Genomic DNA, 14,516 nt, shown 5'->3' on the forward strand with positions numbered 1-14,516 from the left:
ACGAAGTATTGTAGAAAGCGGAATCAAAAAAGTATACAATAAAAAGTCAGTTCTTATTTTTGCTTTATTTGTATTGTTTCTTGTGATTATCCAATATGTACAATATGTACAAAATACATATATATATTTATTATATTAAATTGGTGCTGTTATCTTTCACTAAAGCTGGCAGTGATGATTTTTTCATAAGGGCAGTTGAGAAATGCTATTTATTAATTTGAAACCGATATTTGTTAATCTTCCAACTTATCTACTTTTCCGATTTGAGGTAGTTTAAAGATTATCGTTAAATATATGTAAGGCCTGCGTTGGGACAGTTCTGAAAATTTAGAATAAACTTTTGGGCTTTTTAGTTTCGGTTTCAATATAGCATTTGTATTTTTTTTTTACAACTTAAGGATTAAACTTGTGATTTTTTTTATGCTTACTCCTAAGAAAGTCTTTAATTTGTGTCTTGCAAATTTCGAATCCCTTGAGCATCAAGTTTTACGTATGTATTCTAATCAGTTCCGATTTCTTGTAAATACATTTTATCAATGTAAATTTCATCATATTTTGTACTTTTAAACGAAGCGTACAATACGAAATTCTTAATTGTAGTTGATTCCATATAGAAGACGATTGTCTATATTGTACAATACAAATACATATACATATCGCGTCTGTACACATATTGCACACAGTTAATGAACTTAACAAAACGATAAACTATAAACTTATTCACTGTCCAGTTGGAAAACAATAAACTAAATAACAAAAACTTCAACGAATCAAAAAAAAATGTATATATAGTAAACAAAAATCCATAATCTTGATATCTTGGGGGAATCAACAAAAAGACAAATGCGGCTGCCTTTTTTGTTATACTTGGAAGTCATTGTAGAAAGTCTCGGTGACGCGAATCTTTTGCACGCGCATGTTGAACAGTGTCACACCGTTGAGTATATTGAAGGCAACGGCAAAGACGACGAGGGCCATGTAGGTGCCCAGGGCAATCCACCAGAGAAGCTGCTCGTGCAGCTTCTGCTCGAAGTTCTTCAGCACAAGCAGACCGATGGTGAGACCTGCCACCGCTCCAGCCAAGTGTGCTACATATGAGACAGACGCTGAGTTGGCGCCTACCTGTGCAGGCAACGCATCCTCGCCAGCGTAACGTGCATAGATGGCGAACCCGAAATCAAACGAGGCTGCAATCACAGAAGTTAAACGATAAACTGCAACAGTTAATGCGAAAGAGAATACCTACCAAAGATGAGTATGAATGCCAGGCGAATGACGCCGTAGCGCATCTGGTGGTAATTGAGCACCACATTGGCCAGATGCGCTGCCAGCAAGGCATAAACGCCGCCACTGGCGCCCACGAGAAACACCTCCGGATCAAAGATGCTGGTGCCGAGAGAGCCGGCCAGTACGCCCGAGAAATAAATGCAGGCGATGCGCGATGATCCGTGTACCATCTCCAAGGGCAGACCAAAGAGCAGCTGCACGGCCACATTGAATCCCAGATGGAACCAGCCAGCATGCAGCACCATATATAGCACAAATCGCCAGATCTCATAACGCTTATCAGGTCGATAAATAAACATGGAGTCGGTGGGTATTGGGCCCGTTGGTGCAGCTTCTCCCGCGGCCAGCGTATGATACACAAAGAAGCCCAGCTTAAGAATGCAAATTAAGTTAGGATTAAAGACTTACTACATTGATATGTAACCCACCTCTACAATTGTGATCAGTATTATGAATAAGGGCGGCGGACAACATGTATAACGATCCGCGTAGTATTTGCGATCACGCTCCTCCGGCAAAACCTCGAGGGCAACCGCGTGCACCATCTTCCTGAAGAGCGGCGGCTCACTGAGCACCAATTGAAAGTCGTTCTCGGAGCACACTTCACGATCCCGCTGGTGTACGGCGCATTTGAAGCTACGCGTTCGCTTGCCGCTCATCTGTAAAAGCAAGAGATATCATGGATCATTTAGAGTTTACAACTTGAACTAATTTTAATTTAAGGCGTTTAATAATGTACCAAGAACTGGACGCAGTTGAAGCGCAACCTCGAAGGAAATCATAACAAATCCAATTTTTTGAACCTCGTACTTAAAATAGTTGTTGAAAATAAGTTTTAAATGTCAGAACTTAACTTTTAGCTTAAACTCAAGAACGATAGTGCAAAATCGAATTATATTGAGAGGAGGCATTATAAAGGGAAGCCATGGGAAATATCTGTTATTACTCCAATTGGACATGCTTATGAACTATCTCAGATAGTATCTCTAAATCTGCAAACATAAATCTTTAACCCCAAAACTAAACGAGCCATAAAATTATGAAAACAAAGCCTCTTACGAATGATGACTATGTAGCTGGGATTAGGATTGGACTGTCTTTGCTTGGTCAGAGGGACAGTGAGACTGTGAAACCAAATAATTTTTATTATGTAATTAAGATGTTCACAAACAGATGCAAAACGGGGCGGGCAATTAAGGCGCTCATAAAAACTAACAGCAACTAAAAGTGGAGAACAGCAACAACACGAAAATCTGCAAAAGGCGGAAAATGTGTATTGTGTTTAATTAAAACTGAGACAGCAAGAAAATCCAAATGAAGCCTACGCGCAATTAAAATTCAAGATTACGAAACGCAAAAAATAAAATAAAATTATGGTTTCAATTGCTGCACGAGTATATGCCCTGTGAAAAAGTAATGCAACTTTACATTGCTCCAAAATTCTCGTTAACATATGTTAATAAAAGCCTCTTACTATGTTAATATAATTACTCCTACGTAAATACGTTTTTCTGTTAATATAGCCCTCTCACAGCAGCATTTGTTTACAGGGTATTTACAAAAAAGCAGAAAGCAATCTGCAAATTAAGCTTGCCGGCCAAAAGGGAAGGCAAACAAAATAGTTACTTCCGCTAATAACCGCAACACTGCTGTTGTGGCCTCTGCGGGGCCGTGGGAGTTAACAAGTGTCGCTGCTAGTTAGCCGCACGACAGTTTAATATTAGTAATTATCAAATTTGTTTAATTGATAAATCGCCTGCGGAGCCATTTAATTGTCCTCTCATCTCTCACACCTACTCAACCGCAAAAAGTGGCAGCACCGCAGCAAAACACACACACATAAGATAGTGTTTGTAGGCATAATCGTACGACACACAATTATAACGGCATTAATTTACTAGATAAAGCGCTCATTGAATATTTAATTGACAAATGGAGAAAAAAAGAACAACCTGATAAAAGTTTATATTTATGTATGTTTTTTATTTTACACCCTACTTACGCAACGTATTTTTTAACTTGGCGCGCTTTTAATATGTAAACGCTGACACAAATCCCAGCGGCAATAATTATCTTATCGATGTGCACAGTTTACTGACATAATGCTTAATATCGCATTAAACAATAATTAACACACAATATGTACATAAAACACTTAATTTATAACTTGCGTAGAATTACACGCCGTCGTTGATATTCTTCTCTTTCGAACTTGCCAAGTTTGCGATCTTTGCTTTCGCCTTTTCGCCTACATATTAGGACTGCCCACTTGCTGCAATTGCTGTCGATGCCCGCCCAGGGGTGCATTAGTATTGTCATCTTTGTTGTCTCTCCACTTCCTTAATGCAGAGCATTCAAATAGGCATATTTTACTTCCGATTTGTCGTTTCTACGTATTAAATTGTTAGCTGTTGACAATGGCCGAGAACAATTGGAACACCCAAATGCATTGTGAGGCGGTGATAAATCTGGTTTGGCCAACATAACAACAGATCAAACGATGAGGCGGCAAAAATAGGGCCAATATTCGCTGCCGGAACATTTCCAACAAATAATTGTTTATCATTTGTTTTGTGACGTGCACGACGGGTGTGCGAATTACATTCAAGCCCTGGACACTGGACGCTAGCCTTGCGGCCGTGCCTGATAATGACATTACCCAGCGGCCCAGCAACAACACCGCATGACGTCACTCAGGCTGCAGTCAGGTAAATTGCTAGATTCCCGATCCATTTTCATTTAACTGAGTTATATGTACGGCTCATACATTCTATTTGTGCTTCATTCACAAGGACGATGAGTATGCGAGTGTATGTGTGTGAGTGTGTGTCTCGATGTGGCAACGTTTTTAGGTCGCTAACATAAAGCGACAAATTGACGCAAAACATTTAACACACTCCCCCGACCAACACATCCACTACATGGTCAACATTGGGACAGAAGGGCGCTCACCAGCGACGGCAGCGACGTTGGCGGCGTCTCTTTTTTTGTGAGGAAAACCTAGGAAAAAATTCCTTTGAATTACGTGACTGTGTGTGTGTGTATTCTTGTTAGCCATGGGCAATGCGCAAAAAAGGACATCTCTTGGTTGCCGACGACGTTGTGAACACTGTGCACTCCATTATGCATTTTATGTGCCCTCATTCACTGTGTTGACATTTTTATTCCAAGCAGTTGAGCAAAATATTTACAAACTGCCTCCAGCCACCTGAACTACTCGAATTCCCGGATTGCTGGCCAATAATCTATATCTATATATGTACATATTTATACATACATTTGTGGATGTATGCCAGTTACTTTATCTATTAACATTTACTGACCAGAGCTAGTCGAAGTTTTTATACCCTTGCAGAGAGGGTTTTAATTTGGTTCAGAAATTTGTTAATTATAAAATAAAAACATTCTTTATAAGAACGACGAGATGAGTCTATATAGTTAATTTCAATTTTAAAGCTCTTTTTTTTTACCATATCCATATCTTATAGATGCCATTACCATACCTTATAGATGTCATAGGAACAATTGACCGAATATCAACCCTAAACATGAAAAAGTTAAATTTTTCTTTATATATCTTAACTAATTTTACAGATTGTGTATATTATATTGTGCTAGGCATCCCGACCAAATTTGGTTAAAGTCGGACTACTATATCATATAGTTGTCATAGGAGCGATCGTTCCAATATCAACATTTCGTATGATAATTTTTAATTTCTCAACCAATCTGACAGATTTTGTATTTAGAGCGGCTTTATACAACCTGACCAATTTTCTTTTTAACCGATATACAATATAATATTGCAATCAGTCTAAAATTAAATACAAGTTTCTTGAAGAGTATCATATCTTTGCCTAGTTCTATTCTCTTGTTTATTGTCTTGAAGACAGACTTGAAGAAGCACCGCACTCACTCCATCATCTAATTTAATAACAATATTTTTGCAAGCAGCAATTCAATTTGCATTGTTTGTCCAAGTCAAGTGAAAAGCCGCAGGTGAAAATGGTAGCTGAAAATGGTATCTGCCATTTTGTATTGTTTGCCAAGAGCTGGAGGCACTTGTTGTTGATTCTAGTTGAATCCGTCAGGCCGCCCAGTGCGCAATTTGCCGGCCAAATGGTTATTTCACTGTAATTACCAACAGTTTTCTCTAAGTTATTTTTTTGCTGTTGCGCTGTCTTTGTCGGTCTCTTGGCGTCTACTAATTATCACATTTTTACTCATTAAAGTCACATTTGCCTTGCAGGATCTGACGCTTAACTACTGCTACCGTTGGCTAATTATAGGCCAAAAGGATGATGGACACGGCAACGGCGATGGCTTCACATAGTCCTTGTGTGAAGGTAATCAACCTTTCAACCGTTTTGCTTCTGCAAAGTCTGAGCATGATGATGATTGATTAGGCGCTGTGCAAACCATTGAGGATTGAGCTTCTCTTGGTCTCTTGACGCTGCCGGCTGCAAGATTCGAGCGCGTGCCAGATAAAACAAACAGCAAACAAAATGATAGAACAGCTGGAGACGAAGACGGAGCTGAATTTGAATCTGGAGCAGCAGTTAAACAACAAATCGAAAACTGATTTGGAGCGGAAGTTCGTTTGCACCTTTCTGCAGTTTCCTGTGTGACGAACAACAACAACAACAACAACACAAACTATTGAATGCTGCACGCATATGTAAAGACTATTCAGACTGTAAAGACTTTATTTGCGATTGCTTCAAGAAACGCTTTGACGTTTGGCCTTTGACGCCGCATCTTTTGTCTTGACTCTGGCTTTGTATGTGCTGCAAATCAAAAGCTATGGCTGCTATATACACTAAGATTGCCCTGCCCTTTACTACATAATGTATAAGCAAGGATATATGTACATATATGCACATATGCAAAGCCAAGAAGCAGCTGTCGGCGTCGTCTGTGTTTGATTTGCGATTCGAGGCTGGCGGAAATGGAATGACACGCAAGGCACAAAAGGCAGCACAGGCCATGCCACTCCACGTCATTGTTTGGCATAAGATTGGCGAAATGAAATTGAAAATGGAAATGGGAAATAAAATAAGACTTCATTCCACTTAGCGCACGCATTGTTGGACCAACTAAAGCCAGCCAAGGGGCGTGCCTGCCCAGAACTAGAAGTAGGCATATGTGTGTAGTAATCGGATATCAAAAATTTCTTGTATTTGAACTTTATTTTTGTTTTTTTTTTTTTTGAACAGAGTTTTCCGGTCGACTGCGCGTACGCACACAATCAGCGCCAGCAGCTGCCGCATTGCAACAAGGTGCAAACATGGATAGCGCGTGTCTGCATCCCAAACCAAAAGAGACATTTCTAAATGCTGTGCACTTGATGTCTAATTACCAACGAATTCTGGCTTCTTTTTTTGTGGGGGATTCACGGGTTAATGATGTGCGCGCCGTGCCCGGAGAGACGCGCGCTTCCGCCAACACATTGGTGTCACAATTATGCGAGGCACTTGAGCTTGAAGCGCAGTGCAGGGTCAGGGACGGTGGCACCTTCAAATCAACGACGCAAGTTGGTCAGTTTCATTGACCTTTGCTCAAAAAAAGTAGCCAAAAGACGAGGGGAAATAGCAATCGAGGGCTGGATGTAGTGTTTTTAATGCCGTCATAAATGTCAGGTGCGCTGCCCATTTAAATTTATTCAACATAATTAGTTGTGGCCATTACAGTGGCAACTAATTTCATTTATAATCGTGGCAATTCCAACATGACTAATGAGCACAGCAAGGACACACCACAATTGCCAAAAACAAATGTTTTTTTAAAGCAAAAACAATTGGAAATTGTGGCATTTATACCTGCAAATCGAAAAAAAAAAATGCATAAGCGTTTCATTTTAAAAGATGGGTAAGAGCAAAGCGCGTGACTGCCACAGGACATCGATTGCCGACACATACAGCATCCTAGCTAAAATGGTTTAGGACTCGTTATCAGCACATTTCGTGACTATGGCAACAAATATTTCAGAGAGCAAAGTAAGCACACAGAAAGAGAGGGAGAGAGTGTGGGAATATAGACAGTTGCAGTTGGTGCTGTGCCATTTTATGTTCACATCGTTATCCTTGCCCCGGATGCACAACAATCAAAATAAACTGCTGCCAAATTGACCATTGACCAAACATCGCCAGCAACAGCAACACTAACAGAAGCAGCATCTCTGCCTCCTTCCGCCTCTTTTGTCATCTTTGGCATTGTCACGTCCTTGGCATCGGCCACAAGTCAAAACGAATGTTGGAGTTAACCGGGCAGGAGCAAAAAACATGAATTTTTACTTCACTTGCTCTGCATTTTTCCCATTTTTGTGTTTTTGTGGGTGTGTGTGTGTGTGGATGAAAAGCAACCAGGCAGCGATAATGGAAAACTGTTATCTATGGAAGGATATGAAGGACTTTGTAAAACGAAAACTAGCATCGATTTGCTTTTAAGCAAGTTCGAAAACGCTTAAATCTCACAATGGCGAAATTGAAAAGAGAATCTTCTCCAGGGGATATAAGAAATAGGCAAGAAATAGGAGATTATCCTGTCAGAAGACTCGAAAGGAAAATATTAGGAGTTGTAACTAAACTGAAAAATTTGCCTTGGATGGCAATAAATGTTGAACTGAGTATTTCAAGTAAATATTAACTTCAGATCCTATAGAATCCGATCGGATAAATTAATTAAGATGTAAATCATATCAAAAATTGAAGACTTTGACTCATAAATCTGATCTCAAAAGATTTATTATTTAAAAACACTCCAAATAGCAGTTTAGAATGCTAACTAAATGGAAGACTATCATAAAATATTTTAAAAAATTGGGAATATCAAATACTCACTAATTTTTTGTTCATACTTTTAGGACCATAAAAATCAAAGTAAAGATCTTTCAATTTCAAAAATTCTCGGGTAAGTTGACAATACTAATAATTGATATCTTTTATTGGATATTATTATGAGTGCAGCCGATATCCTCAATGTGTACCTGAATTAGTAGCTTTAAAATGATCTCAAATGAACTATTATGGAGCCTATTCACACCTTAATGCCGACTGTTAAAGTCTTTGGCGTATTTAACTGGAAAATGGCTCAAAGGCAGCACCCGTTGGCAGTTGCAGTTCTTTCAAATTGTCGGGTTTTTTTTATTCCTTTTTTCATGCGATTTGCGATATTATTGTGGAATAATGAAATCGCTAAGAGATTCCAATTGAATCTGCGCGTCGCATAGACCATTTATGGATTGGCATTGATTTAATACCGCGTCGAGCGCGACTGCAGCCAACCGTCTGATGACTCGCGTCCCCCGAGGCCAAGGCGCAAGGCATTTTGCACCTTCCAATGCAACGGTGGCTCCAAAGTCCGCAGCTGATCTGATTCCGCCGCCTATCAGCGCTGAAAATCAGCAGAGAGCAGACGCCACCAGGCTGGAGCTGAGGATGGAGAATGGCGGCAGCAGAAGGAGGAAGAGGCATCGACTGGCAATGTTTATTCAATAAACCCGATCGCAGACGTCGCCAGCTGGCCAGGCGAACATTCCACTCCGTTGCAGGCCAGCAGCAGCCTGGCAACCTGGCAGACATTCCCCATTCAATACTACAAGCCGCAGGAATTTCTTGGTGCGTGCTCGGCACAGGTTCAGCTGGTTGGAGCAGCATCTTCAGCTTCGCTTCGGCATCAGCTTTGGCGTCTGCCAGCTGCGCCGTCGTCCACTGATTATGATAATGGAGGCGACTTGTGACTTGCCAGTGGAGACTCTCAGCCAATTGCTTTCGTTTACGAGTACACTCGTATATGATGATGATCGAAGATCCAAGATCGAAACGCTTGGCAGCTCCGTTGACTTTCTGATTAATGCAAGAATTCTCTCCACGGCGTTCCTCAACTGTTTCTGATTTTTTTTTGTTGTTGTGCCCGCTGATCGGGCTGCAATTAAAAGCAATGTACCCTTTGGATTGGGGGTCTAAATGGCAAGTGTGCAAATCATTATAAATACGATCATGCCACAAATGTTCACGAGCTCACGAGCCACAAGAATCAGCAAAACAGGAAAAAAAAAAACAGAGTATCAATGCTTCGTTGTTTATTGAAAAGATTCGCGCTGTTTGGATTCTCTTTGAGCTCAGCTGCATCTTACACTGGTCGCCTGCTGTGCCTGACCAGATGCTCTGCTCAACTCTGCTCTGACGATCTCGACGACCGACAGCCTCGTGCCTGCAGTTGTCATAACGTTCAACACGTTTGCCCCTCTTCGTTGAGGCTCGTTGCATGGCGGCGCCGACATCGTCATCCTCGTACACGTCCCTGAATGTTGGCTGAGGGGAAGCTTCTGCTTCTGCGCTGCCATAAAAGGATTTGTCACGTGCGAGCTTTTGTTAAAAATTCAGCAATCATCGGGCAATCTCCATTGTATCGATGTCGGCATAGGAATCGCCTCCACGCCGTTTGCATTATGCATGTCAGTTTGTTGCTTGCTCCTCTCGTTTCTCTAGCGGCATTCCTGCTTTAATTCAAGCAGCGAACCAAACAAGGACACATTAGCTGGCCCATATGGCCGAACGAAGTCAACTCCTCCCTCTCCTCCTCCATCTCGTACTCCTCCTGATCTTTCGATCATTGAAATTTATAATTAAGTGGAAAAATGTTGTGTAGTACGATCCCGACTTAATGATAAGGACTGCAGTTTTTGCTGCTGTGACACCTTTGAGTGGAGTAACGACAAGGATCTTTTTAAAGCTGATTCCAAAGATAGAACTACTTTTTTTTGATAAGATAAAAATATTCAGTAAGCAATTAAAAAAATATTTAAGAAAGAAATAGTCATAAAAGACAGAACTATTTTACAAAATATTGGAAATATACAAATAGCTTAAGCAAATTAAAAAAAAAAAAAATAATAAAAATATAAATAAATGTAAGGGAAGGATTAAAAGGACATGGATTTATTTGAAGAACTGTCATAATTTAATTTTCATTTTTTTTTAATTCGACGTGAGCGATTTAAAATTAGGTGAAAAAAATGGAAATACATTGAGATTTACTCAAAGAGTGTAGAAGAAGATTGAGCAATATTTTAGGAAATTTCGAACTAGCTTGAGAAATATTCGTAAAACGAAAGGTTGATGATAGGAATCATTACCATCCCATCAACAGAAGCTAAATGCTAACCATGTCATCAACAGAGCATTGTGTGGTCAAACAAATGAAGTCGTCATTCCCCGTTAGATACACACACCCAAACACACTCACACAGCCACATCAACATTGACAATACACACAGACAAGAGGGTAAATAGACACACTTTGTGATGGCCTGGCTAATTCATGACTTGTGAGGAGGACTCTTGGCCAAACAAAAGGAAGAGAGCAACACAAGGAATATACCTACACTTGACTCATTGATTATGCATGTGTGTGTAGGATGGTGTGTGTTTGTTCCAATCAAGCGAAGAATCAATCAAATTGCAATAGGATTGACAATGGGGGAATCCTTTCGAATCGTTTTTATGTTTATATCGAAACTCTTGCAGAAAGAACTTCAAACGTAATTCGTGAATTCCCTCTGTCCACAGCAGATCCTTCTGTTGCTGTGGCAACGTTGCACAAACAGAGAACCCAACAAGAGCCCTGGGAGTCCAGGTAAACAATCCAACGAGGCAGCGAGGCGTGTCTCTTTTCGTGCCCAAGGTGCATTTATTTTGCGAGTGGACGAAAGGACTTTTTGCATTTGCCACAACACACAACATGGAATGTGAATGTTGCTATTGGCGTGTAGGATTCATACGTCCTGGCTGTGCTTTGTGTTTGAACACGAGCCTACACTTTAGTCTCTGCAACTGCCACATGCACCTGTGTTTGCACTCAAATCCTGCCACATCGGATGTCTGTGAGTGTGTGTCTCGTGTGGCACAAGGGAATTCGATTTAGATGCACTTACCACGTTCACAAAGTCCTGAAACGTCACATAGCCCGGCCCATTAGGCAGTTGAGCCTTCTTCGCACGCTCCAGCAACAGTTCCCGCTTGTTCATAGGCACTTGGGATAGAAATTCTGGCGATTTCAATGCCACCAAAAATTCTGTTACAGATATTTCGCCAAAACCCTCCGGATCGAACTAAAGAGGAATACAAATTTAAATGTAAATCTACTTTAAAATATTCGGTAATCATTTAATTACCATATCAAATAAAAGTTTCCATTTCTGCAAGACAATAAAATAAGATTTAAATTATTATAGTAGTTTCCATGTTTTTAATACAAGTACTTACATCTCTCAGCAATTCTCTGCGCAGCTCAGCCTCATCAAAGTCAGAGTTTAATGAGGTATGTTCCGTATCATAGCCAGCATCATTTGTGCACTAGAAATCAGAATTAAATTAATTAGATATAGCAAATATTTATTATGTCTTTCAATACTTACATATCGCATCTGTGTATGCGACAGTGAACCAATGGAGGCCAATGATCCAGCTATGGTCGATATGTGCTCTATGTCCGCCAGTGTCTCCTGCTGGCTACTACCGCCAGCATTTTGTTGACTTGTCGGTATTTCCAATGCTCGCGAGCTGCCTCGCTCGGAGCCGGGCCACATGTCGCGTCCTTGCCTCCGTATTGCGTTCTATGCAATCCAGGATTTTTATGTAAGTTGTGTAAATGATCCTATAACTGAATCTGGCAGTGATTATGATCCTATGGTACTGTGGAGTAATATATGCATGTATGGGAAATAGATGTCAAAGCTTGAATATGGAAGTTGACCTTTATATTTTATTTATTTTAATTACAAATTTATAAATGTAAATATTTAAAAATTAAAACTAAATCTTTATAATATGAATATTACCAGATCTGCCAATTTTCAAATTTAGAAACAAATTTTTTTGCTTTTTAAAGCATGCTTTTTGGTGAGCAATAGAAATTGTAAATTCTTAGATGTTCCTAAAAGTATGCTGTATATCACATTTCTCATCAATATTCTTATACCTTTCTTAACCTTACTTATGTATTTCCTCAAGTATAAACATTTTAATTATCTTCTTAATGTTAACAAATTTATTCACATGCAATAATTATTGAATTATTATTAATTATTATAATCACTAAAAATACAGCTCATTCATATTTCACTCTCAGGCTGCTAGTTTTCCATATTAATTCAATATTATTATATTCATTTTAGATAATAATTGCATTTAAATATTTAAAATCCCATTTTGAATTGACTGCAGTGCACTGTGCGAGCTTTTCTACGCTACGCACGTTCTAAAAGCTTTCGTTCAAGTGCCGAATTATCAAATGCCGTTTAGGCATGGCAATGGTCGAGCGGGTTAAGTTGCAATGCTTTGAGAACATTTTGTTCGAGGTCTGCGGTTCGAATCCCAGTCGCATCGGATATCATCTTTTCTGATTCAAGAGTTTTTAAAATTTATTTCGCCCTGTGAAATTAACTTTGTTGCAATTTGTCGTGTTTGGAATTGCTGCAACACTTTGCGTGGGCCAGAGAAAATAATATTTCGGTTAATCATAGGCTAAAACTGGTACTACAATACCTTAGTCTATTTCATGCCCGGAATACAGATTTTTTTTTATTGCAATTCATTTGTTTGCTTAAACATTGTTATTGTTGTCATGGTAACAGCTCCTTGAGGGTTTGTCCCTATCTTGGACAAGGTTATTGATCTCCCTCTGGCAATTTTGTAGAGCGGAAGCACATGAACTTAGAGCCGGCAAATACAAAACCCGACCTGACAACCGAATAATGCATTTTCATGTTGATGTTATTTTCTACCTTATCCCCTACCCTACTCAAACTCACACTCTTCGTTGTTGTTTCCATGCGAAGTGCGCAGAATCCGTTACGAACTTTTGTTTTGCCTTTGTTTTCACTGGCTTTCAATATAAAACTTGTCAATTATTATGGTAAAGAGTTTGATTATGAAGGGGAGAGTAAACGTTTAACCAAATAAACCGTATATATTTAAAGTTTTTGGCATCAACATCTTGATGTCATTTACCGTTGTTATTCTTTCCACTCAACAACAAACAAACAAACGTTCGACCGGGCGGCAAAATGGCAACTGACAAGTGAGAGAGAGTGTCGCCAACTTCTTGCATGTGGAGCGCAGAGCAAAAAGAGAGCGAAACTTCAAAAGGGGTTGCTGATGATGACGCAGTGAGAGGGCGGCAGAGAAGTGTGGGTCAGAGTTCATTTAGACACTGCACATGCGTCACACGTTTGTGCGCTTTTCAACTCGCTGGCATTTCACATTGCAATCTCTCAAACTCCTTGCCACCCCAACCACAACCATCCACCCACAAGACCAACCCCATGACGCAACTGCCACCAGACTGCCGTAATTTGCTACAGACACATACATAGCTTTATTGAAATGTACACGCACAGATGGAGAAGTATTGGTGTGGGCTAACACTGATGTGGATTCCAGAGACTGTGGACTGTAAGATACAGATGTGAGCTGTTTATCGTTAATAGCCACTTTCCACTATGAAAATGTATACTTTTGTTTTCAGTTTTTACACTTCTTTTTAATTTTGAAAAATTATAGTTGTCGTGAATTGTATTCTTTTTACTCTTATTTTCGATATAAAAACAAAAATAATGATAAATAATTATTAAATGTATAACTTATTTAAAAATCATAATATAACTCTTATTTTCCATTTTTCTTTTATAAAAATAAACCGTTATTTTTCAATTAATATTTATGGCCCATTAAGGACATTTTATGTATCTTATGAAAGGTACTGAAGCCACATAATGATAATAAAAAATAAAATAAGAGTTATAATATATATGATTTTAAAATTAATAAAAAATGAAGAGGAGTTTAAATATGTATTAACCATTAAGATAACTCTTATTTGCAATCCCTGTTCCATATTATACTGGCAAGAAATGTAAATTATTTCAAGTTTAAAAAAATTGCGTAAAACACAGTTGTTACATTTTGATAGTGTAAAGAGAGCATTAGGCTGTGAATAATGCAAAGAATATCTACAAATTACACACAAAAATACACGGTTCTCTATGTAATATATGTATGTGTTAATATATACAATTGCTTAGCCTTACCTCTAAGTTCTAAATGTTAAGAACAATTTTGCAGACACGAGCTTGAACATGCAGTGAACAAAATAGTTTTAAGAAAGGAACAAACTTAGACTTTTGCATTGAACACAAAGCGGACAAGAAACATAAGGTCTGAATTCGG

General features: G+C 39.2%; 1 protein-coding gene across 2 annotated transcripts; it reads right to left on the reverse strand.

Moving 5' to 3' along the window:
• Positions 1-46: 46 nt before the first annotated feature.
• LOC117788645 (protein rhomboid) lies at positions 47-11,897 on the reverse strand. Of its 2 annotated transcripts, XM_034627477.1 has the most exons (7): positions 11,705-11,897; positions 11,553-11,642; positions 11,462-11,485; positions 11,222-11,398; positions 1,716-1,946; positions 1,247-1,658; positions 47-1,187 (listed from the first exon to the last, which is right to left on the reverse strand). In XM_034627477.1, exons 1-7 carry the CDS (start codon positions 11,873-11,875, stop codon positions 862-864), a joined length of 1,431 nt encoding a protein of 476 aa, XP_034483368.1. In that variant the 5' UTR covers positions 11,876-11,897; the 3' UTR covers positions 47-861. The 2 variants fall into 2 exon arrangements, with proteins under 2 accessions (XP_034483368.1, XP_034483367.1); XM_034627476.1 differs by lacking the exons at positions 11,222-11,398; positions 11,462-11,485; positions 11,553-11,642; positions 11,705-11,897 and adding an exon at positions 3,290-3,498.
• Positions 11,898-14,516: the final 2,619 nt, after the last annotated feature.

Source organism: Drosophila innubila (assembly GCF_004354385.1).
Source record: "Drosophila innubila isolate TH190305 chromosome 3L unlocalized genomic scaffold, UK_Dinn_1.0 0_D_3L, whole genome shotgun sequence".
NCBI classification, from domain to species: Eukaryota; Metazoa; Arthropoda; class Insecta; order Diptera; family Drosophilidae; genus Drosophila; species Drosophila innubila.